Here is a 24381-nt window from a genome sequence, read left to right on the forward strand (position 1 = left end):
CCTCATAAACAGACAGAATGAGGACCCTCTGATGAGTGTGGAGGTGTGTGTGCTCATTGTGGAGCAGGTTGATTAAAGAAGGCAAACATGGCGGACGGCGCTCTGCGATGACGCTGCTGCACTTCAAGTCAGAAGCTGCAGATTTAAATGTACAGAAACACCAGCTGTGGACGCTGGAGGAGTCACTCCTGTTCTCTCACAGACAGTTGATGCAGATTGAAATGCATCTTCATCCAAGTTTTTAGTTCATTCTTGTTGATAAAATCAGAGAAGTGGCAGCTGGTTGACGCTGTGCCGGAGACGGACTCATTTCTGAGACCTTTATTCTCTCAAAGTCAAACCAAAGCACCAACAGCTCGCTCTGCGCCGCCTCATTTGAATGCATCTCCCACCGTGCACTGTGCCCTCCGCGCCGGGCAAAGCAGATGTCTGGCGTTGGTCGCGGTGCCGCCATGAAAACCCGTCCCTCGTGGTCTCTGTGTGGAAAGCATTCAGACACTGAAACAGCACCATTTTTTTTTAGCTGTGCTGCACCGTAGTAAATGGAAAATGAAGACATGAAAAAGCAGCATATGATCCTCTTTTTTGTGGCTGTTTTACTGACGCTTCTTACGATTACACGATCCCCTTTGCTTCTGTAACACTGTAAAGTTCCCCGCTGTGGGATTAAGAAAGGATTATCTTATCTTAAGACCTCTGTGGATAGATCAGATTAAACATGATGAAGCAAGATTTATTTCCGTGTGCTCTCGTGGCTTTCACGGTGCTGGCAAAGCAACAACTTCATCAATATTTGAAGTACCAGCAGGTCTTTGATGGCTCAGCTGAAACCGTTTGTGATGCAGCGTAAAAATACTCTTTAAACAGCGTCTTTCTACCTGACTGTGTGTTTGCAGTGGAGCCTGATGTCAGGTCTATTTATAGACTCTGTGTGTGCGTGCGTGCGTGCGTGCGTTCATGCGTGTGCGTGAAGCTGTCGCGTGCCTCTCCGTGTGTGCATATGTACAAGCATGCGGTGTGTTTGCACACGTGTGTTCTTGAGTCTTTACATCGTCCTGCCACCCACCACCCCCCTCGAGTCATCAGACCCCGGAGCTGTGATGTCACAGCTCCAGATGGATGTGATTGGCTGAATTATAGTCATTGATGCGTAGCTTCCTGAAGGAGGCAGAGCAGACGGAGACAGAAATGTCAACAAATGTCCTTTTTCACAGTGAACGAGCAGCGTCGTCCTCCGACTCGTCTGCTGCTCCGTTCTGTTTGAAACTCAGGAGTCTGAGATGGAGGAGTCATGTTAACACCTCCACAGCTTTGTTTCACGTTCCTCCCCTCCACCCTCCTCCTGTCTGCTCCCAGCCATGTGCTGCTCCATCCTTCCGAGGCGCATCCTTCCTCAGCCTCCCGCTGTTATGTAATTGCTCCGTCTCTCCTCCTAGGACTGCCTGGCTCCAACATGGCCGCCGCTCGCACTATGACATCAGAGTGTGTGTTTCAGTGTGTCTCTGTCTTGAACTGTGTGTGTGCGTGTGTGGAATCAATGTGGCTTTGTGGCGTCTGAAAGAGCAGCTGTAAGCACCATGGCTCAGATGCGCGCTCTGTTCTTGTCTTGTTTTTGGTGCCGCTGCGCGTTAAATCCTGATAGATTTTGAATCTCAGTGGGAATATTCCTGCTGAAATAAAGCTAAAAAACCCAGAAATGTTCACTGATAATTAGTGCTGTGTACATACAAATGATGCTATCAAAACAAGACTAAGAGCTTACAGCCATGCTAGCAGCTCTGTGCTAGCATCTCCTGCACCGCTATGCTTTGAGCTGCAACATGCTAACATGCTCACAGTAACCACAGGTGTAATGCTAACCATGTTCACCATTAGGTTAGCATGTTAGCATGCTAACATTCGCAGAAGTCACTGGCATTCATCCTCTGGGGACCATGAATGAATCCATGAAATGAGTGTTATTTCAGTGTGAACCAAAGTGGGAAAATGGTCCTTAAACGTGCAGTTTGTTCCTGATGTCTCTGCAGGTGTAGACGTTTAAGGCCGTTTTTTCAGTTTCATTTGTGTCTGGTGAGGCACGGAGCTTTATTACCTCCTGCAATAATCAACGGTATTACATTTTAGATGATGCGTGAAACAATTTCACGGGTAAAATTGGAGAAGCTTCAGCTGCTTCACTCTCACATGGGTACTTCTGCCTGAATGTGAGTCTGTTCCTGTTTGCACCCTGACAGAAATCACAAGTGACAGAGGTGGATAAATCCAGTTTGGCATTGCACTGATGCTTCATTTGCACTGATGCTTCATTTACGACCATGTTTTTTATAGTGCAGCTTCTCTTTAACGCCTCCCGCTTGTGTCTGAGTGGAGTGGATGCTACGGAGGCATGGCCGATGTAATTATACAGAAATATTTCACCCAGATGCTGCTCAGAGCGGCCTATTAGTCACATGCAGCTTCAGCGTTCTTCCTTTGACACAAATCCTTAGAATGACCCACATGGAGCTAATTTCAATTTCTCCAGCAAATCATTCGTTTCCACCTTCCAAAAATATCCAGATTCATAAATTCCCAGACAACGGCGTCTATGCTGCTGCCTCCCAGTCTAAATTTGATTATAAGCGCAGATTACTGTGTCAGTTTTAGAATATCCTGGTGGTGTTTCTCAGTCGGGGATGCGCGTGTGCTGTCATGACTGTATCTTTGCTTCGCAGAGTATAAACCACGGCAGGTTTTGCAGCTGTCAAATCTTTTAAGATGTTTAAAATGGGACGGTGTAAAAGTCGACATAAGCGGCAGGAATAGACCAACAGATGGCTTTTGAATGATGAGCATTAGTCTGTAGATTATATCAGTGTAAGTGCGCTCATGCAGGACGTCACTGTTACAGATGTATTTATAGCCCAAACTGATTTTGCTAGAAAAACATTGCTTTAAAGCTGCTTTAATCAATAATTTTGTATCACCAATAGATCAGGTGACTGATGTGAAAGGGGTCGATCGTCGAGATGAACCTGCAGATGATTATCACCTGAATCTGCAGCTCACCGCAGCTTTTTAGTGTCTTTCAGCTCGATGTTTTCAGGTGAACTGTTCTGCTTCACATCAGCTTTGTTTACAGCTGCAACAGGCAGCAAAAAATCCACTGAAAACTACGACAGACACAGTCGGAAACGAGCTGGTGGAGACCAAAAACAGCTAAAGGAGAGAGACTGGACTGACACTCATCAGGTGTACAGACTTCAGATCAGTGTTGTCGCTGCTATGTGTCTGCTGGATGATTGTATAGATACAGATAATGTTTGTGGGTTGTTTTAACAGGTTGTTGCTCTGCACAAAGTGGGCAAAACATCAGTTAATGCAGCTTTAAAGGCGCTATGCACAGAATGGTTTTGCTTCTGTTTTTCAAATTGCTCTGATGATTGAAAATCCTGATGAAAACTGGTCCGGTGTAAGTTTAAACTGTTTCCCTGAGTGTCTGATAAAGTCACTGCGCACGGTGGCTTTAATGAGCATCTGCAGTACTTCTAAAGGAATATATTTCCACTCAAACGGGTGCAGTCTGCAGGTTAAAAAATGAAACTATGGTTGCGTAAAAATTATTTTCATTATCTGTCCAACAATGAAAGCACATTCAGCTTAAAGTCATCTGAAAAAGATAAAAGCAGGACATCCCAGCTGCTTAAAAGCATCTTTTTTTTCAATCATCTAATCAATTAATGCACTGATCGTTGCAGCTCTGAGTGAAACCGTGAAAGGATGTGGAGCGTTTTCCCTTTTCAGTCCCACACACATCACAGCGTTTCACAGAGCAGAGCAGGTTTATCAGCAGCTGACGGTCGATGCAGCCCGACGCTGACACACTTAGTGCAGAGCGTATGTGGATCACGCTGCACTGAATGCACCGAATCAAAGCAGGTGAAACGTCCAGTTCTTCTGTGGGCGCGTGTCAGTGTGTGCGTGTGTGTGTGTGTGTGTGTGTGTGTGTGTGTGTGTGTGTGTGTGTGTGTCGAGCAGATGTCGCACCGCTCCACACTGAAGCACACAGCAGTGAAACACATCTGAACACGCCGCCTTCACTTCTGCTCTTTAAGTGTGTCACCTCCTTTCTGTCTCCCCCCCCCCCCCCCCCCCCCCCCGCAGCGAGGAGCTGAAGCTGGCCTCCCAGAAGTCCCAGCATCTCGAGGAGGTACTGACCTTTCCTTACATAAACCTTTCCTCCATCCTGCTACAGATCAGGATTTGTTTGGTCAGGAACGCTGATTTGATTAATGGGTTTCGGCGTAGCAGAGATTTACTTCCTGCTGTGAGTGAACTCTTAAAGCTCAGACGGCTTCAGCTTCTATTTAAGTGACGCTTTATTTGTGTGTGTTTGCTTCTCAGCACAATGAAGACCGAAACACTCAACAGCCAGACATGAAGACCAGGTAAGAAACAAGGAAATACGCAAAAATGTACCTTATTCCAGCCACATGGTGTTCTGACGTGTGGCGTGAGGTAAATTTTACTTGTAACACTTTAAATTGATGCTTCTTTTAAATGTGTCATTTACTCAGTTACTGTTCTTTTGACATACTTTTACTTGAGTATTTCCATTTTATGCTACTTAAGACTTCTTGGAGGGAAATATTCAACTTTTATTTCACTGCATGTATTTAACAGTACATATAAAAGCACATGATATTTGTATATGGTATAATGCAGTACTATACTACTAATGTACCCAGTAGAACACAGAGTATCTACAGTATCGACAAACTACAACAACAAATGCTGGGCTTGTGTTCTGTGTACTGATGATACGAATACATAAGCAGCATTACTTGTACTGGAGTTTTTAAAAACATGGTATTTCTACGTTATTTTCACTGAATTTGAGATGAACACTTCATTACAGTCTGCCGGCTGTCCGTTCTGTGTGCGCTGAAAGAAACCAGGTTTTTGTCCACAGCCCTGATTCTGTGGAACAAAGTGTGCTGCGACACTGCTCCAGCCAATCAGCAACAGGTGGCGTTCGTGCACAGGCGAGGGGAGATGGGAGCATTGAGGTGGGCGGGAAATGTGGCGCGCTAACGTGTAATCACATCATGAAGAACCAGCCATCTTTCTGCAGAGCCTTTAAATAGATGATCTGAGTCTGAAACGACAAGTTTATTCTGGACACTTTCTCACATCTGATCGGCCTGTTAGACGAACACTTCATAAACGTGGTGAGAGGATCTATTCATTGTCTTCGTCTGGTCTTATTTAAGCCCTCTCTCAGAACAGAAACAGAAGCGTCACACGTCTCGGCTCAGCAGTCAGAGGATTAAAGCATCTCAGAGCGGCGACTTCAGTCGAGAGGGATTTTTTTAATAAAGTGTGGATGATAGACGGCTGAGGCGGGATGACAGTTCGGATCAACGCCGTGCGTGTGATTGCAGCAAAGTGAAGGAAAAGGGATGTGAGGAGCAGCTGACAGCTCTGTGGATTTGGCCTGAGGTTTCCCTCAGAGGTGATGTGCAATCAGAGCAGAAATAATAACGTAAACATGAGAGAGAGACAGAAGGTGTGATCAGTGAAACGAGCTGCCTCACATCCAGTCTCATTCATCCAAAACAAAGGGCCTCAGCTGGGTCTCATCCATCTGGTACAATTGATTTTGGAGGCAGGTGGTAAAATCTACAACTCCATTAATCCACTGAGCCACAGCTGAGAAGGCTCTTTGTTTTCAATTTAGAGTTTATTACTTGGTTGATGGAAAATCAGCATCATTTACATATTAAGGCTGTTGTGAAGTTCAGGAGTGGATGAAGTTGAACAGACTGTTTCTTTAGATTGCTTTATATTAAAGGTGCCCTGTGCAGGTTTTGACCACTAGTGGTGCTATGGAGCCTTGTTTTCATGAGTGGGTCTCTATTTTGTTTGTATCTTGTGTATGACGTGACACAATAAACAGCCCTGTCCTCCGTTTTGAATCACACATTTGCGTTGTTCCGCTGATCGACAGTTCAATTCAATTCAATTCAATTCAGTTTTATTTGTATAGCGCCAAATCACAACAGAAGTTGTCTCAGGACACTTTCCATATAGAGCTGGTACAGACCAAGCTCTTTTATCTACAAAGAAACCAACAATTCCCCCATGAGCAAGCACTTGGCGACAGTGGCGAGGAAAAACTTCCTTTTAACAGGCAGAAACCTCGAGCAGAACCAGACTCTGGATGGGCGGCCATCTGCCTCGACCGGTTGGGTGAGAGAGGAAGAGCAAGAGAGCAATACAGTTGGTGGCAGTATTGCACAAAGAAACAGAGCAACACACCAGCGCAGGCAGTGAAGAAGAGGACTGCAAACATGAGGAAGAAAATGTTTTAAATTCAGTTGTTCGACCTCAAAGAATACCTTTAAGCTAGCAGTTACTACTTTTATTTAATTTTCTCTCTGCAGAGAGGCCATCTCGAACGAGGACGTGGAGGGAGATGTAAACTTCCAGAAGTCCACCGGAGCCTTGATCTCAGACAAAGACCGGGAACTGGAAACTCTGAGGAATGAGGTACTCTCACCGCTTTGTTTCCATCACTTCTTTGAAACTTGGTTTGGCGTGAGGGATTTAAAGGTTTGCTCCGTCGCTGCAGATCGCCGTGCTGCGAGGAGAAAACGCCGTGGCCAAGACCCTGCAGTCAGCCGTGGAGACGCTGGAGCGAGACAAAGCTCAGCTGCAGAGCCGCGTTCACAGTCTGGAGCAAAGGCTCATGGGAACGCAGGCCGCGGAGGGAGAAGGCGTCGAAGCTCCGCCCTCAGGTGAGGAGACGATGATTAGAGCGAGCACCCTGCTCAGGAGGACTTCCCGTCAACCTTTTCTCTCTGATTCACCTCTGCAGGCGACGCAGCTCTGGAGCAGCTGAGGGAGGAGAAGGAGTTCGCTGAGGGACAGGTAAGACTGTCAGGACGCCTCTGTCAAATCCGCTCATGTCCAGGGTTCTCGCCTCTTACCTGCGTCCTCGTTGTCTCCATCAGATCAACTTCCTGAACAGCGTGATCGTGGACCTGCAGCGGAAGAACGAGGAGCTGAAGATCAAACTGAAGAAGCTCGCTCTGGCGGAGTTCAACGGCAATGACGGGACAGACGGGTAAGACACGCGTCAAATGATGGACATACTCAGTGACAGCTGCTTTTCTTTGATTTTTATTACTGTAAATTCAACACATTTAGATGGAGAAAATGACCACCAGATTAATTGAAAATGAAAGTCGTGCTAGCTTCCACACATCGCTTAAAGGAATAGTTAGCTTAGCTTAGTAATCTGCATTTGCTGCTTCAGTGAGTGTTTGTGGCAGCAGGACAGTGTAGATAATTCAGTGTTTGTCTTTTCCTGGATTTGTTGACAATAAGAGAAAGACAGGAAATCACAGTTCGAGCTCTAAACGAGCCGTCGCTCTTTCCTCCGTCAGCTTTGTTGAAGGCGTGTCAAAGCAGGAGAAGAAGGCGACCCCTCGTCTGTTCTGCGATATCTGCGACTGCTTTGACCTCCACGACACGGAGGACTGCCCCACTCAGGCCCAGAGCCCCGACTCTGTACCTCACACCACCTATCACGGCAACCCGGCCAACGAGAGGCCCTACTGCGACATCTGCGAGGCCTTCGGTCACGCCACCGAGTCCTGCAACGACGACCAGACCTTCTAGAGGCTCCAAAAACTCTGGCCTGCATCTAACGACCCCTCTGTCCTCTTTCCCTTAAACACAGCTCACCTTTTACTCTCCCGCTACATCTCCCACAATCCCGCCCGACATGCCTGACGACAGATTTCCATATTGTATTTTTATACTGTATTTATGCATATCACTGGTAGCCGCTGTCCCGATCTGAGTCCTGTCCTCTGAAGATGAACCGTTGGGACTCGAATGCAGGATGCTCGTCCAAATATGCTGCTTTGGTGCAATATCGATGTTTATAACAAAAGGAATCCGTCCTCTGAGCTTTTAACGTGTTGTTTTGCATTTTGAGTTTGTTTCTAAAATGAGCGTTATTGATGTTTCACGTTGTTTTTTTGGCTTTATTTGTTAATTAGCAAAAAAAAAAAAAAGATGCAACACTGCAAAGCACAGATGAAACTGAAGGGAAACTGAAGCACCTGTAAGACTCGACATTCCTGTTCTGCACAGCTACAAACCAATCAGAGACTGACGCTTTCACTCATTTTTAATGTTTGGTGTTTTACAAAGGGTCAGCGCCACTGTCAGGAAAACAAAACAGAAAAAGTCGGAATATTTCCAATTAATCCAAAAATACTCAAAATCTTCAGACCCACAACAAAATTCTTGAATCACTAACAAAAACATTTACTGTGTAGTTCTGTAGAAATTAAAGTAAAACTAATTAAATGCTACTAACGACTTTATTCTCAAAATATAACATTACTCTTTAAACATTATTAATCTTTCAAAATATCAGCCTTTTTTTTCTCTAATTTACAACTTTATTCCTGAGATGTTGCAGCTGTTTTTTTATTTTTCCTCTCAACGTTGCCAATTTTTCTGGAAATATTCTGACTTTTTATTCAGCTGACCAATGATTCTGTATTATTTTCTGTGGCGTTGATGCTCCGTTTTTATCAGCCTCATTGTTAACTCACCGTCACCGTCCTCATCAGTGGATGGAGTTTATGCAGGACGTCGGTTTAAAGGACCACTCCACCCACTTCACACGACTTGTTTACTTACGTTGTTTTTTTTTGTATGAACGTTTTTTTGTCAAAGCAATCTCACCAAAAGGTTTAAATGTAATACCTGTTCTGGAGCTTTCATCTTGATTGCATCGTCTTCTTCAGCAGACATTTTGCCAGTTGTGGAATTTTAACAGTTTAAGTTTCTTTTTTCTTCAAAGATTTCTCGTCTGTCGACTTAAAATTTGAGATTTGACATTCGTCTACATTTGAATGACGATGTGGAGGCTCGATCAAAAGCTCCAGAACAGCTACTAAATGGACCTCACGAGGAGCTACTTTTTTCCAATCAGAAACATTTCTGTGTAATTATTTTTCCATAGATCAACACGCAGGTTAACGTCCTCGCTGACGGAGGATTTGTTGTGGTTAACGAAGAACTTGTTGCATTTTGTTATTTATTGTCCGATCGTTAGCTAACCAGTGACGTTCCTACAGGGAAATAAGCTAGCACTGATGGAAGGTGTGTGGTCTGTAGTAGGACTGCTGTAGTACAGGTGAGACGCCGCGTTACAGGAACTCACCCAGAAGAAACTAACTTCGTTTGCACTGTCCACTTTACAGATTCACAGAAACACGAAGCGCTTTAACCTCCTGATTCTAAACAAACGTGATTTTATCGGAAAGGTCGGCACAGATGGTTCGGTGTGCTGCACCTTCTCACACTGCCCTCTCTTAAAGCAAAGGTTTGACGTCTTGGGAAATTCGCTAATTTGCTTTCTGTCGGAGAGTTAGATGAAACGACTGATGCCACTTTCATGCCTGTGTGCTAATTTCAGCAGGTTAGCTTAGCTTAGCACAAAGTCTGTAATCAGGGAAACAGCTAGCTTGTGAATTTTCGATTTTACGCTTTGGTTTTTGTCTTAGTTAAACAAACCAAAATATAAGTAATCGTTCGATTTATAGGTGCTGATTGGTGGATTTTGTTCCTCTGAACAGCTGTTTCCCTTCCATTTCACATCAAAGCTAAGCTAACCAGCTGCTTGCTTGTACTGTATTAAACAGGAACATCTGATTTTACACATCGGTCTGTTTGCAGGTCTTGAGGAGTCCTGCTGCATGTGTGAAAACAGTTGTAGAAATGTGACAAATTGCCTCAAGTGATGTCACTTGAGTCAGCAATTGGAAACCAATCAAATCGGCAGCTGCTCCTGATCTGTGTTTGAGGCTAGCAGCCTGAAGCTACATTAGCCGCTATTAGCAACACGCCTGAATCCCCAGCCAAATTGTTGGTGGTTGTGTTGCATTGTGGGTAATGTAGGCACCAAATTTTGACAAGGGAAGGGAATAAAAAAGATAATATTTCTGTTTCTGCTGCGTCGATTTTTAGCTTTTTCTCAATTTTTTTTTTTTTTTAACAGATGCGAGAGCAGAATCAAATTTTTCATCTATTTCTCTGCCAGAAATTGAATTCCTGAAATGTCGGACTGTTCTTTAAATTAAGCCCGTAGAGCGACCTGCGTTTGAATTATCTCGTTCTGAAGCACAATTTTGGATCATATTGAATCTTCCAGTGTAACGGTGTGTAGTAACACATGATGTGACTAACCATTGACTCTAGTCTTTGTAAATACTAATCAGAGGCTTCCTTCTGATAATGTGTACACAGTGCCATGAACAAAGATAGCTTTTATGTGTACTACATTTTATTTTTCTGCCCTGTTGATAAGATTGACATTGTATAAGGAGGTTTCCACTCCAGGGGAAAAAGCCCATTTGTATAGACTTTAAAACATGGTGTACTTTATAAGTGATGCATCTAATTATTAGTGTTTTATATGTAACAGTTTCAGGCACCATCTAGAAATGGTTTGGAAACCGTTTTGCAGATGCTGACGTGGTGTAAAATGTCACTGTTTTCTATGTACTGTATACTCCTCGACAGTCCAATAGAAATACTCAGAAAGGAAAGCGTGTGTTCGTCTTCTGTCCCGTTTATTCCGATAACTCTGACTTCCTCCTCTCAGACGGCATTAAAAGCCACTTTCTGGTTCAGCTGCTGTGCTGCTCATTATAGCTTCATCCTCAGATCCATTTACTCCTGAGAGCTTCAGGCAGCACAAAGAGCCTGCTCCATTTTTCATGAGCTCCTGAGGACCGTTTCAGAAATGAAGATTAAACCCGGCTCACCTCAGCAACTCAGGATTATTTTTATAGTCTGACTCCAACTACGCTCCTCTAAAGTTCCTCTTTACTGCCGCTCTGCACCTCCTGCTGAAGTCCAGCATTTAGCATCTTTAAGCTGTTTGTTCTTAAAATGCTTTTCTGTGTCCACTCTGTTGGGATCCTGAACAGAAACAGTTCAAATGAAGGCTTTTATAAAGATAAATGCAGAAAAAGGAGCAGGCAGCGTCAAACAGCAACGTTTTTGGACTTTCAAGTGGTCAGCTGGGGCCTGTCTAATATCTGGGAGGTTTTTCCAGCCTGTGCTGCCGGATCACAAAACGCTGCTCCACCAGGTTTTCTTCCAACTCTTGGGAGTTACTTTTGATCACTACAGACTAATTATGCTCAGATTTGAAGTCTTGTTAGTGTCAGAATGTGAGAAATCAGACATGAACTGCAGGTTGAACTCAGGTTCACAGTTCATCACCAGTGAGGAGAAACTTAAGAGAAAACATCTGTTACTAAAGTAATAATACCACTGTGTAGAAATACAAGCTAAAGTCCTGCATTCGAGATATCATTTAAAACTGACAAAAAGTATTAAAGTAAAACATCATTAATGTTAAAAACTGATGTTTTATTTCTAAAATCTTCATCTGTGAAGTCTCCAGAAGCTCCACCGGTCAGATCAATGACTTAAAAGTACAAATTTTTCCATCTGAAATGCAGTAAAAGTACAAGGTAGCATAAAATTTAAATAAAGTACTTCAGGAAAATTAAACCTCCCTCATGAAACTTTCCTTGAAATAATCCTGGTTCAGATATTCAGAAATGTTATTCCACACAAACACGACCCTGAAACCATAAGAAGTACTTCAATCGGTACTTCAGTCAGTACCCCAGAAGTATTCTGTACTCGACTCGGTTCCTTCCCTCCAAACACTGAACACCAACACCCCAAAATTTTTTATGAATTTTATTAAGAAAACAAAACCATTGGACATGATAAAAACCAAGCACTACTGATGGAATAAATAAGTCAAACCAAACCATAAATCTGTACAAGATCTAAAGTGAAACAAATGGTCCCAAGAAAAAAAAAAAAAAAACATACAAGATTTTATATCTCACAGCTCTTTTTTTTTTTTTAAACACACAGTTATGAGCAAACTATAAGCAATCGGCTCAATCAGGTGAAAGCTACAACAGAAGTGAGATCTTTTAAACTGAGTGTACATAATGCTGTTTATAACTGTTAATGTCAATACAATAGCATTTTAAGTTCCAGCGCTGCTGGACTGGGAATGAGGTATATGCTAATCCATCCTCTAAACTGAGACAATTGTCATGTTTTAATTTCTTTTCTCTCCATCCATGTGAATGCTGATTCGCTGAAATCGGATCAAGTAATTCTGTGTCAAAGTGTTCTACAGCCCCCGCTCCGTCCCGACGCCACGGTCTGCGGTTCAGTCGACTCCGATCCGCGTTCACGAGCAAAGATCGATCGATGAAACTAAATGAGTGAGGTCGTACGTCAGAGGTCACAGGTCTGAATCCGCACTGGAAAGTTCAAGTAAACTGCACAAATCTGCACAAAGCCGAGATCTCGATGCCACAGGTGTATGGATTCAGCCGATAGACAGCACCTTGAAGGAGGATTAGAACCAATGTTTGAGCGAAAAGCCTGGACCCTTCTGTCTGGAGCTACAGGAACATTTGCAGGTCAGAGATGAGGAGTGACTGAATGCGAGTCGTGATGGCGGACCAGACGGGACCTGGTCTGGTTCTGCTTCTGAAGCGACACCTGACGCAGACCAGCGAGCAGGAAGTCTGACTGATGAGGTTTGCAGATGTTAAAACTTCCAGAAGACACAACTAAAGAGCTTCTGGGTAGTGTTCAAATTCCAGTCTCCAACCGCTTTAAAGGAACAGCTCCACATCTTGGGAATGGATGGATAGCACTTTCATGGGATTACGAAGCTAAAGCCAGGAGACGGTTAGCTTAGCTTAGCATAAAGACTGGAAACAGAGGGAAAGAGTTAGCCTCGTTCTGCTGGAAGGTAAAGAAAAACAGCCTCACGATGAACATTTCCCAAGATGCCGACCCGTTCCTTCAAACAAAACCTGTCGTAGTTGAATATAAATATTGGAGAAAACTAATTAGTGATGATCATAAGGCAAAAAAAAAAAAGCAAAACTTGGCACCAAAATTGTAATTCAAAACCTGCTTGACCTAAAATGTGTTTTTACTCGCAGCAACTCAAGGCACACCTTCAGGACCGACGCTACCTGCCTTATCAGAGAGCTGATCCTGACCTGTACCGTCGTCTTCTTCTTCTTCTACAAACCACAAACTAACCTTAAAACATGTGAATGGAGAACTTTTCATGGATAGAGAAAAAAGACTTCCACTACAGCAGCAAATCTATCTGTGATCGATTGTGACATACCATAACAGTGCATTGACCCTCCTGAGAAAAAAACCCTAAACATTTCCTAAACAAATATAGAACATTAGTCTAACAGGAGGCGAATCGGGAGGATTGAAGTGACGTGGTCTTAGGGTGGAGGTTCCCCCGCAGCCGCTGATCTGAGACCAGGTTAGCCTCTTGAGTATCCTGAGCTAAACCGTGAGCAGGAAAACGTTATGAAGGGTCTCAGAGCAGCGTCCGGGATCGACCTCGTCCTAATCTCAGATCCCCAGTGTTAACTCTTTCAGTCACAGATGCAGGTCAGCGTTCGCGGTCTGGCCTGGCGGCGGCCGGGCTCGGCTGACGGCGCCGCCCCTGGTCGCGGAGGGGATCGCGGCCCCGGGTTCAGCGCTTCTCTTGGCATTAGTGAAAAGTGTGGAGAACTGGAAGGAAGCACGGAGGGGAGCAGTGACCAGAGGTAATATCCATTCTCCCTCGGTGGCAGAGGAGTGTTCGGGCAAAGGTGGCAAACCGGAGGGGAGACGGCCATCAGGAGGGGAGGGAGGGAGGCGGGGGGGAGGGAAGAGAGACGTCCATTCTCCCTTTGGTATCGTTTGGGTGGAGAGGAAGAGGAGGGGTCGTAAGAGGAGCGGGAGGAGAGCTGGTGTGTCCATTAGCCCTAATTTATCTAGAGTTAATGGAGGGAGGTGCAGGGGGAGGAAGAGGAGGAGGGTGAAGGAGAGACATGACGAACGTTTAACTCTCCTCAAAGTTCTGAGATGAGGACTCCAGTTTGCTCTTCTTGCTGGGCGGGGCCTCCTCCTCCAGGTCCTGCAGGAGGGAGAAAAGTAAAGGAGTAAAGACACTTCTTCTTCTGTGGAACGAGAAACACACACACACACACACACACACACACACACACACACACACACACACACACACACACACACACACACACACACACACACACACACACACACACACACACACACACACACACACACACACACACCTCTGAGGCATTCAGGAGCGCTCAGGAAAACGCAGATTTGAACATTTCCACTGAGAGTTTCTGCAGGTTCAAAGTCAAACGGAGACGTTTTCCAGTTTTCATCCGACAGGCTGCAGAGCTGAGCGGCTGCTTCAGGCTGAAGCGTGGCAGGCGGATTTCAAACCGGCAGGAACGACGACGCTCAGAGCGACTCAGAGCCACGAACTCAGAGAGCCGAGGACAAACTCCTCACGAGATCACTGAAACGACGGAAACCTGGATAAACAGACGGATTAACTGCTGAAACGTTCTGCATTATGAGCCAATGAGCTGCAGGTTTGTCTGTCGATGGTGTTCAGATGAAACGGAAAAAACGCTGCAGGAACACGACATCACAGCGAAGCGTCCAATCACGGCCCTGATGCAAAGCGCTGTGTGTGTCTGCACACACCTGCAGCGTGAACGCCGGGACGCGGACCCTCGAGGTTTGAGCCGAACTTAAACATCAGACCCAAAGCGGGTTTGACGAAGCCACTGAAACAAAAGGCGAAGAATAACTGTTCCTTTACTGGCTTGTTTTGGATTTTAATGTTCGAGTTTGACGCCATTGATCGTTCAGCTGTGAGACTTTAAAGCTTTTAACGAAGAAAAACCTTCTGAGAGCTTCTCGAGTCTGCAAACTGTCTGTGGAAGGTCGAAGGATTTCAGCCGCGTTGTTTCCGTGCAGATACTAAAAGCACACAGCGACGCAGGACCGAGGACGCCGGGTCCCCGCGCTCCGTCCTGTTGGTATTCAGGGTCCTGCTGCGGCCATGTGACTATAAATACCCACCGAACATTCAGCGAGCGTGACGGCTGCAGCTGCAGGAGTGATGACAGACACAGGAAGCGTCGATGAAGCCGACGTTTTGACTTCGTCCTGGTCTTTAATGTGAGAGCTGTGTGAACTTTCTGCTTCTCTTTGCAGAAACTGTCCTGTTTCTGTTTCTATCGTCTCAGCGAGTGAGAAACAAAACCTGGACGCAGGACGTCCAGAGTGTCTGCGCGGTCGGATATCAGCAGAGAACGTGTGTTTTTTGGGTGTTTTTTGGGATTTGGGTGAAGCGAACGCAGCTTGAAGACGGACGAGTTCGTACCTGAGTGGCTTTGCTGTCTGAAGAATCCTTCTCCCCTGAGGACAGACTGTCTCTCTTGGCACTTTGTGCTCTCTCTGAGGTCTCTGATGACGGGGTGGTCTTACCTGAGGACGGAGACAGATCAGAACAGATCAGTTTCTGACACTTTAGTGACACCCTGTGGCTGAGGGAGGTAACTTCATGGACTCTGGTTCAGTCAAAGCAAACGAAAGATCAACAATAAAAAGGTCAAAGGTCAATTTCTCTGATGAGCTGAGAAACAGAAAATTACACGAAAATATTCTGATGATAATTTGATGGATTATTAAGATAAAATGAACCTTGTGCACCCTGATACAGGCGTGTTTTCTGTTTGATTCATCCCATCAGGGAAGAAGAACTAAACGTGGACATGGACAGGACGCTGGACTCGTGGACATGTCTGTCCGCGCTCTGAAATGTGACTGAACGACTTGATAGACAGGAAATAAAAGAAGTTCTTAAAAACATTAAACTTGTTGTTAAATCATTTGACTTTTGGGCTGCTGGTCTAAAATCTGTTGACTTCCTGTTGGTTTGGGGAATATTTCTTTCTTCATCAGTCTGATCTGAGACTTTAACCAGTCTCAGTTACTGTGCCTGAGGATTCATTAAGATGCTGTTTTTGTTCTTTTTGTTGCCTCACACTCGATAGCGGAGCTCTAAATGTGCTGCGCTGCTCTGAATGAAGCCTGTTTGCTGTTCACTGCTTCTTCGCGTTAATCTGACGGCATTCGGCTCAGACTTGTTGTTACAGAAGCCGGTCGTGGTCAGTCAGACCGCCGGCCGACACCAGCTTGTTGAACGGCCATCAGATTAACATGAAGAAGTCCGCCTCTGAGCGCGAGGGGAAGCCTAAAAGAAGGTTGTCGGTTGAAGTCTCAAGGGGCTCGCGTGGCCACAGCTGCGCTGCATCTGTGTCCCTTCATGTGCCGAACAGAGACGAGGTCAGAGCGGGAAAACAAAACCAGGAAGTGGCTCATCCTGCGACACCCAGCCGCGCCGCGTCGCTACGCTACGCCTGCTAGCTGTTGGTGAGGAGCTCTGGGGTAACGTTTGAAGGTGTGTGCGGTGTCTGACCCCTCTTGCTGTCCGGGCTCTGGTCAGTCTTGGCCTCGCTGCTCTCGCGGTGGGACACGGTGGTGGGCTCTGGGGTGGGGCTGGTGCTACAACTGTTTTCCTGTTTGACTGGGGATGAGTCAGCGATGGAGCTCTGGTTGCTGTTGTCGTCTGAAGGCAGAGAGATGGAGTCACTTTAGGTGTCAGTGTTCACAGAGGATGCATAAAACCCCGCAGGTGTAGCAGCTACAAAATTACTCAACATGCAAATTTGTGGAAAAACAGGTTTCAGAAATCCAAATGTAACACTTTTACATGTTATGAATCAGATTATTTTGGAGTGAAGGGCTGCCAGGTTTCATGCAGATTCAAAAAAAGACTGGACAAAAGTTTTGGGAAAGTTTTCTGAGGTTTTTAAACTTTAAAGTCTGGTGATAATCTGTATTTTTATAATCAACAACGAAAAGACCAAAACCCACAATGAACTGATCGACTAACAAGTTCTGTGTGGGCAGCGAGCTGAGAGCCGCAGACAGGAAGTCAGACAGCACGGACAGATGGACGGACACGGTGCTGGTTCTGCTGACAGGGACAAAGACCTCCGGGACGTACCGTGCATGTCCATCATCCCTGGAGAGGAGCTGTTCTCTGGAGTCGTCAGCTCCGAGCCGTATTTCTCGTCTTTGCCCTTCTTCTTATTCTTGTTCTTCTGCAGAGACAGAAAACCACCAGAGGTCAAAACACGACAGCTGCGTTCAAAAGCCGTCGACGTGAAAACACAATAAAAACGGTTTGACTGCGAACGAGCGCAAACTGAACTCACGTCATCTGATTTGGGCTCCGTCACGGGGACCCACTTGTAGATGCGAAGGGACGTGTCCCCGACAGTCACCCATTTCTTCTCCCTGTGCAGAAGCAAAACCCATCTGACTCAGTACATCCGTTATTATTATTATTATTACTACTGTGTGTATTATTACCACAACACGTGTAAACAGAAGCGCGGCTCGCTGTCACAGAGACCGACAGTCGTGACTTTAAATGAACAAAGAGCTCATTCTCTGGGCCCCAGATTATTATTAGTGTGACTGAGTAAATCTCCTGATCAGTTTTGAATTAATCAATTAAACAGTCAGTCGACAAAATGTCAAACAAAAGTCAAACGGAGCCCGGGGCCGAAGACTTCTTAAAAAATGTCTTAAATCCGTCAGAGTGGAAAATCCTGAGATTAAAGCAACAGGAAACAACCAGAAAGACTAAAATCCCAAAGATTCATCCCGTCACAGTTAAACTACAGCAGATAAAACACGCTGAAAGACGTCAGCGTGAGCTTCAGAAGTATTTCATTAAAAAAAAAAATGAATGAAAATACTTCGAATCTGCAGCTGGTCTGTGAAAATGTCCGAAAAACAGAAAGAAATTTGTCTTTTTCACGTATTCAAATGTTCTGTTCAATCAACAATCACAAAGTCTTTGATCTTAAATTAAATTTTCACTTAGAGGAAGCCGACCGGCTGAAATTATCCCTTAAAAAAAAAAACACTTAATCAATAATCAATTAGCAAAACTGGTTGATTTTTTTTTGGATCGGTTAATCAATTAGCTGATCAGCTGTTTCATCTCAGTGCTGGAGGAAGAATTGAGTCCGTTTACTTAAAAAAGGAGTAATACTGCAAAATATAACACATTAAAAGCAAAAGTCTAGTACTGAAAATGTCACTTAAGTAAAAGTACTTAAAGGTATCAAAGTAAAAGTACTAACAATTCAATCAAAATGAAAAACTATTGAAATTTAAACTATTTTACACACTGCTGGGTACTTCAAACTTCATGTTTCATAAAAATGTATTGTTAAATATTTAGTGTGAACAATGCTAATGTTGAAAAATACCCACATCTGTTTAATACATGTGAATGAAGTACAACATTGACCCTGACATGAAGTTTAAGTCTAAAAAAAGGGATTATTCAAGTAAAGTACAAAGTGTACTAAAGAACAGTATTAGAGTAAAAGTACTTAGTTACTTTCATCACTGTAAAGTAACTTTTAAACTAGTAGCATTCAGTGTTAGCTTAAGTTAGAAAACTAATTCTGGTTATAAACGTGGAAAAAAAAATGTCAGGAAAATTAAAAATACACGGAAAAAAAAACATGAAATTAACATCGTTTTAAGAGTCCGAAAGTCTAAAAATCAGTCTGATAATTCGTTTTACTTGTAAAAACTGAAACAATCACAGTTAAATTAACGTCTTTGTCAAAAGTAGCAACTTCTTCTTTGACCTGGGTACGTTTGATTAAATCGCCTGATAAAAAAAATATCACTTCATTTGTGCCGCCGGGCGGGGTTACACGCCCGGAGAAGAATAAAACAGCGTGTTCTCTCCGGTTAAACGTGTGGATTTGCGCCGTTAACTGTGGATAAAACTGTATTTTAGTGTTAAACGTTCAGACTGAGTCACTACGTGTTCAGCCATGCACTACTGTAGCCTACTTCCCTCTCCCAACCCCCACCGCGCCTCATTCTCTATCAGACCTAAAGGGCGACTCAAAGCGCTTAATTTAAAACTCCAGACGGACTAAACTCCTCCGACTCAAGAGCGCCGTCGTCAAATTGTTTCCGAGTCGAGAGTTATCGGACGTTTCGGTCCTAAAACCGCCGCCCGGACTACGAGCTCGGCAGCGGGCAGCAATGGCTTCATGTGACTGCATCGAAATGGCTTCTGGGTTCAACCCTTGCCGTTAAAATCAGCGAGAGAAAAAACCGCCGGCTCCGTGTTGAGCGCTCGCTCCGGCGGCCACACGACGGCCGGGCCGCAGCAGCGCGCCGGTGCGCCCCGGTGCACCTGAGCCGCGAGTGCATCTGCCGTGAATCCCGTTCGAAAAGCGTCCTTTTCTTTCCATTTCATCCCTCACTCCGGCTCGCTCCTTCCCTCTCCTCCCCCAACAAGCGAGCCTTTCTCGTGTTAGATAACGAAGCCCTCTTTTTTCTCTTCTTCCTCTTACCATTTTCGTACTTTCTCAATAGCGGCCATAACCCTCTTGATGTCATCTTTCGCCCTGCTCCGGGTCTCGGCTCGGACCGACCTGCCCGACATTGCCGCGGTGGGTATAATATTTTTAAAGCTCGCCGGCAGTTCAGACACAATGCAAACAGTAGAGCGCACAGAGGAGCGAGTGCGCATGCGCGGAGTGATGGAGCGCAGAGGAGGCCGGCTGCAGCTGCACCGTGAGGACGGATCCGTCTCCCTGCTGTGCGTGCAGGAGAACAAAGAGGCTGCAAACAGCACGGCTGTTCCCACTGCTGGAGCGAGCACCCGCAGTAAAAGTACCAGTACTGCGCTGTGAAAATACTCCAGTACACGTTAAAGTCCTGCGCTGACACGCTGCTCGTGTAAAAGTACACAAGTGTCAGCTTTACTGCGAGCACATGAGGGACGTTTGGCTCTGGTTTGAAGTTACTCTCAGCTCATCCAACAACAGTTTCTGACAATAAACAGAGCTGAGCAGCGACACCTCAACATAAACTTTTAAATATGAGTGAGAGAAGAGATGAATGATAAATATAAAACCAACAACAACACAGTCCCAGCTGTGTCTGCAAACAAGAGCAGTGAAAGGCTGAGAGAGCTGGAGGAAATACTGAATGATTGATGTAATAGATTACTCTCTGTGCATGAAGAGGGTGTTTATGTGCAGTACATGAATGTACACATGTCTATATACAGTATGTAGATTTAAATCATCAGGAAAATGATCAGGAGCATGTACTGAAAGTATTAAAAGTACTGCTCTGTAAGTGTACTGATTTTTTTTTAAATGTGGCTGTTTCTGGCTCAGATTACAAGATAAACGAGTTGATTTACAGGATAAGAAAGATGGCAAAACATAATTCTGCTACACAAGAAAGTTTTTTCTTTAACTGCAAAGTTTCACCAAAAATTGTTTAATGTAAAAACCTTGAAATCGTCACTGGAACCGCCCACAGATCATTAGAATAAACAGCACGGAGGAAGAGGTCCTGGGTGGATCACCATCAAACACTGAGAGGAAACCGTGACCTCAGTATTTCTAAGAGCCCCACTGCATCCAGGATGTATCCTAATAACCAATTTTCCTGAAAGTTTCATGTGTTATTTTGACTGCTTGTGTTGCACCACGGTCAAAATCCTCACAGATTTCAGCTAAACAGACATTCGTGGTTCCCGGAGGATGGATTCTGCCATTTCTGGTGATCTGTGACATCTCTGGTGCCAACATGGCCGAAATGTTGCAGTTGTACACAGAAAAGATAAGAAAGTATTTGGCAGGTTTCAGTGAAATCTGTTGAGCACATTTGTTCTGATGAAGAGAAGAAAGATTTCCACTCTGGACACAAAAATGTTGCTATCACACTGACATACAGCCATTTTTTGTTTAACTCTCCTAAAATCTAACATTATTTTATCTAATGATAGCAGTCATGCTGTTCTTACTCTACAGTTGGGAAATAATCTAAATCAGCTCATGAGTGAACTTTGAGTAAAGTTTATACAAATTGAGATGAACGTGTCTCCCTCTGGTGGTCTGAATCAGAACTGCAGAAAGTACAAAACAGTAAAAAGTACTTTGTACAAGTCCACTGAAATCCATTCATTAAAAATTAGTAACACTTTAAGTCACTTATTGAACCTTTATCACCACTGTACATTCATTTAATAATTTGTTTTTGACACACTGTAATGTAGTTGTATGCAGTCGTGAGGGCATTTTATAGTGATTATGAATGTTCAGTATTTGCTAGCAATCATAATTTTTTCTTCTGAAGAGATTTTTGTATTATTACTTGTAATCTGTTTATTCAGCAGCCCCCACGTAGTTAGTTGTTGACATACATTCATCAACACTTTATATTGTCTCACAACTACAGTATAATGAGTTATCAATTCATTAGATGATGTTTATAAAAGCTAAATGGGATCTATTTCTTTATCAAAGTCACAAAAATCATAAGCGTACATTTTTTTAGTCGAAATCTTTCCAACAAAATCTATTAAAACTCACGTTATTTCCGACAGCACCAGAAGGCGACACGCAGTGCGTCCTACGTCATCTCTCCGCGACACATCCACACGCAGCTCTTCGCGGGATGAGCTAATGCTGTGCAACTCAGCAAATAGTAACAACAGAGCCTTCCGGACGGACTCGAGCGTGTTTGTGAGAGAAGTGAGGCTCAGAGTGTGAATTTAAAACAAAACGCTCGTTGTGAAGTCGGACGTGAAGCTTGAAAGTGTGTTTTTGTTTTGGACGGAGGCTGCTTCACGGAGTCAGCGGCTCTGGCATGTGTCAAAAACTGCAGACTGACGGAATCCAGTAAAAATCACCGGTGCTTCGTTTAAACCCTGAAGACTTCAGCTGCTAGGCTCCGTTGTGGGTTTCAGGATGAATGAAGAAGGTAGGTTGTTGAAGGTTTCCTTCTCCCGCGCCTTTTTCGTGGTTTGTAGCTCAGACATTAACCGTGTGTCACTGTCCCGGGTCAGAGCTGGTGGAGTACTTCAGGGCTCAGATGAGGGAAGACCCGGACATGGCCTCAGCTGTGGCTGCGATCCGCACTCTGCTCGAATTCCTCAAGAGGGACAAAGGTTTGTTCATCCCCAGCATCGTGTCAGCAGGACCAGTTCAACCCGGTGAACCACCTCCTGTCTTAACGAGCTGTTCCTGCCCCCTCAGGAGAAACTCTGCTGGGCCTCAGGGAGAGCTTGACCTGGGCCACAGACCGCCTGACCGGCGTGGACTCCTCTGTGGCCGTGTCCTCAGGAGGAGAGCTCTTCCTGCGCTTCATCAGCCTCACATCACTGGAGCACCAGGTGAGGTGACATCACCACACACCTGAGCGAATGTCCACATCACACCGATAACAGACCTCCATGTCTGAGCGGCCGGTGGAAGGACTGGTTCGCTTCTTTCAGGCCCATCATGAAGCAGGACTCACATACCTACAGCAGGTTCACATCAGCCTGGAATGGTTCCTCCTGTCCATACTGGCCAGAAAGATTCCCAGTGTAATTCCAGTGTGACAGACATATGAGTCCTCAGTGCAGCGGCTCAGGTTCGATCCCGTCCTGTGGCCCTTCGCTGCACGGCTCTCTTCAGCTGTCAGATTAAGCAGGAAACTGACAAAAAAAAACACCATTGTGTATCTTCTGTCACTCTGTCAGGATCTGTCTCGCTGTAAGAAGGTGATGGAGGAGAGAGGAGAACTATTTCTAGAGAAGATCTCGATGTCCAGGACCAAGGTCGCTAAGCTGTGTCACACCTTCATCAAAGACGGCGCTGTGAGTGTTTGTTTCACGTACGCTTATTTCTTATTAGTGAAGGTTTGTTTATCCAGATCATCTTTTACATCAGAGCAGATTATGAAAAACATCACAATTCAGTCACACAACTTACATGTAAAGGCCTTATAAAAGAAACACAAGCATGCTGATGACCTCTGACCTTTGCCTGAAGCTGTAGGCGGGCAGAATCAGACGGTAACCTGTAGTTTGCTGTAGAGCAGATGTATCGTCAGCGTGAACGTGACCTCGCAGAGCTCAGATGGAAAACGCTCGTCAGTAATTCAGTGAACAGTTTATTTGTCCCCTGAGGCGTCTTAATAAAATGAGCTATCGTACTGTGAGCAGGTGTAAAACCTGAAGGTCATGTTACCCTGCAGGACACACTTCAGTGTAGACGGACATACAGACAGCCTTTACGCCCACAGCGCTCAGTGACGTTCCCCTTGTGTCCCCCTCAGAAAATCCTGACTCACTCGTTCTCCAGAGTCGTCCTCAGGGTGCTGGAAAAGGCGGCGGCCGAGAAGAAGCGCTTCTCTGTCTACGTGACCGAGTCGCAGCCGGACTCTGCCGGGTGGGTGAACGCCGCCAGTGAGACGTGTCCTCGTTTATTCTGAGGGGACACAAACTCACCGAAGCTTTCTTTCATGTCCTGTCTGTGTTCAGGCGGCAGATGGCAGACGCTCTGAGGAAACTCGATGTTCCGGTCACAGTGGTCCTGGATGCAGCTGTGGGGTGAGAGCATTTATCATCACTGAAGTTAAAGAACCGTCACACACTGCCATCGTGAGCTGAGACGCATTTATTCAGCACGTTTCTACCACACAGGTACGTTCTGGAGAAGGTCGACCTCGTTATAGTCGGAGCAGAGGGAGTCGTTGAGAGCGGAGGGATCATCAACAAGGTGTGTTTTCAGGAAATAGTCAGGGGTCGAGTCCAAGTCTGATTAACGGGGGTGATGCAGGTGAACTGGTGTCAAAGCTGGTTATCAACTGGCCCAGTTCACTTAAAGGGGACTGTGAGTGTCATGTGCTTCACTAAAGTCAGCGTCAGGTGACTATAACACACTCTAACACTGTCTGGGATTGAGTTGCATTATGGGTAATGTAGGCTTACAAGGAAGAGGAATGTGTGGAGTAAAAGACAGCAGCAGTGCGACAAAGACAGATCAGTGGCAGCTCTGTGGTACAGACGGCAGATTTCACTGAAATCTCGGTGCTTCCTGAACCAAACGTTTCCTCTTTGCTGTTGCAGATCGGCACTTATCAGACGGCCATGTGCTCCAAAGCTCACAACAAGCCTTTCTACGTCGTGGCAGAGAGCTTCAAGTTTGTCCGTCTGTATCCGCTCAACCAGCAGGACGTGCCCGATAAATTTAAGGTTTGACTTAAAGTCTGGATTCACTTTTGTTTCTTCTTCAGTGCGTTTTGTTTACACATCTTCTGCTCGCCTCCACAGTACAAAGCAGACACCCTGAAGACTGTCCAGAACCTGTCGGACGAGCACCCGATGATCGACTACACGCCTCCCTCCCTCATCACCCTCCTCTTCACCGACCTGGGAGTCCTCACCCCGTCTGCCGTCAGCGACGAACTCATCAAGCTTTATTTATAACCGTGCCTCACAGTTCTCAATAAAAACGT

At 45.1% G+C, this 24381-nt stretch overlaps 3 protein-coding genes across 5 annotated transcripts in view; 2 read left to right on the forward strand and 1 right to left on the reverse strand.

Moving 5' to 3' along the window:
* clip1b (CAP-GLY domain containing linker protein 1b) overlaps positions 1 to 10616 on the forward strand; it is a 29056-nt gene extending 18440 nt beyond the window's left edge. For both annotated transcript variants that reach the window (XM_070988263.1, XM_070988264.1), the window contains 7 exons: positions 4144 to 4189; positions 4384 to 4427; positions 6426 to 6531; positions 6614 to 6779; positions 6860 to 6912; positions 6996 to 7108; positions 7431 to 10616. In XM_070988263.1, the coding sequence (XP_070844364.1) occupies positions 4144 to 4189; positions 4384 to 4427; positions 6426 to 6531; positions 6614 to 6779; positions 6860 to 6912; positions 6996 to 7108; positions 7431 to 7665 (763 nt within the window). In that variant the 3' untranslated portion in view covers positions 7666 to 10616. The remainder of the gene's footprint in view (positions 1 to 4143; positions 4190 to 4383; positions 4428 to 6425; positions 6532 to 6613; positions 6780 to 6859; positions 6913 to 6995; positions 7109 to 7430) is intronic.
* Positions 10617 to 11772: 1156 nt separating this feature from the next.
* On the reverse strand, positions 11773 to 19600 carry bcl7a (BAF chromatin remodeling complex subunit BCL7A). 2 transcript variants are annotated; one of them, XM_070989638.1, is made up of 6 exons: positions 19431 to 19600; positions 17250 to 17331; positions 17039 to 17135; positions 16448 to 16597; positions 15350 to 15453; positions 11773 to 14053 (listed from the first exon to the last, which is right to left on the reverse strand). In XM_070989638.1, the coding sequence occupies exons 1-6, from the start codon at positions 19520 to 19522 to the stop codon at positions 13979 to 13981; spliced, it is 600 nt and encodes a 199-aa protein (XP_070845739.1). In that variant the 5' UTR covers positions 19523 to 19600; the 3' UTR covers positions 11773 to 13978. The 2 variants fall into 2 exon arrangements, with proteins under 2 accessions (XP_070845739.1, XP_070845740.1); XM_070989639.1 differs by lacking the exon at positions 19431 to 19600 and adding an exon at positions 19271 to 19302.
* Positions 19601 to 21514: 1914 nt separating this feature from the next.
* eif2b1 (eukaryotic translation initiation factor 2B, subunit 1 alpha) lies at positions 21515 to 24352 on the forward strand. The gene is made up of 9 exons (XM_070989654.1): positions 21515 to 21858; positions 21944 to 22045; positions 22134 to 22270; positions 22622 to 22738; positions 23200 to 23312; positions 23405 to 23473; positions 23567 to 23642; positions 23993 to 24118; positions 24197 to 24352. The coding sequence occupies exons 1-9, from the start codon at positions 21846 to 21848 to the stop codon at positions 24350 to 24352; spliced, it is 909 nt and encodes a 302-aa protein (XP_070845755.1). The 5' UTR covers positions 21515 to 21845.
* Positions 24353 to 24381: the final 29 nt, after the last annotated feature.

This window comes from Chaetodon trifascialis, chromosome 20 (assembly GCF_039877785.1).
Source record: "Chaetodon trifascialis isolate fChaTrf1 chromosome 20, fChaTrf1.hap1, whole genome shotgun sequence".
NCBI lineage: Eukaryota > Metazoa > Chordata > Actinopteri > Chaetodontiformes > Chaetodontidae > Chaetodon > Chaetodon trifascialis.

Bases quoted from the DNA above. Each gene is read 5' to 3' on its own strand.
- bcl7a (XM_070989638.1), bottom strand. From the start codon at position 19,522: ATGTCGGGCAGGTCGGTCCGAGCCGAGACCCGGAGCAGGGCGAAAGAT. The intron at 17,136-17,249 runs GTGAGTTCAGTT...CTGTCTCTGCAG, and splicing joins CGGAGCCCAAATCAGATGAC to AAGAACAAGAATAAGAAGAA. The intron at 16,598-17,038 runs GTACGTCCCGGA...CTCTGCCTTCAG, and splicing joins AGGGATGATGGACATGCACG to ACGACAACAGCAACCAGAGC.
- eif2b1 (XM_070989654.1), top strand. The intron at 22,271-22,621 runs GTGAGGTGACAT...TCACTCTGTCAG, and splicing joins TCACATCACTGGAGCACCAG to GATCTGTCTCGCTGTAAGAA. The intron at 22,739-23,199 runs GTGAGTGTTTGT...TGTCCCCCTCAG, and splicing joins CCTTCATCAAAGACGGCGCT to AAAATCCTGACTCACTCGTT.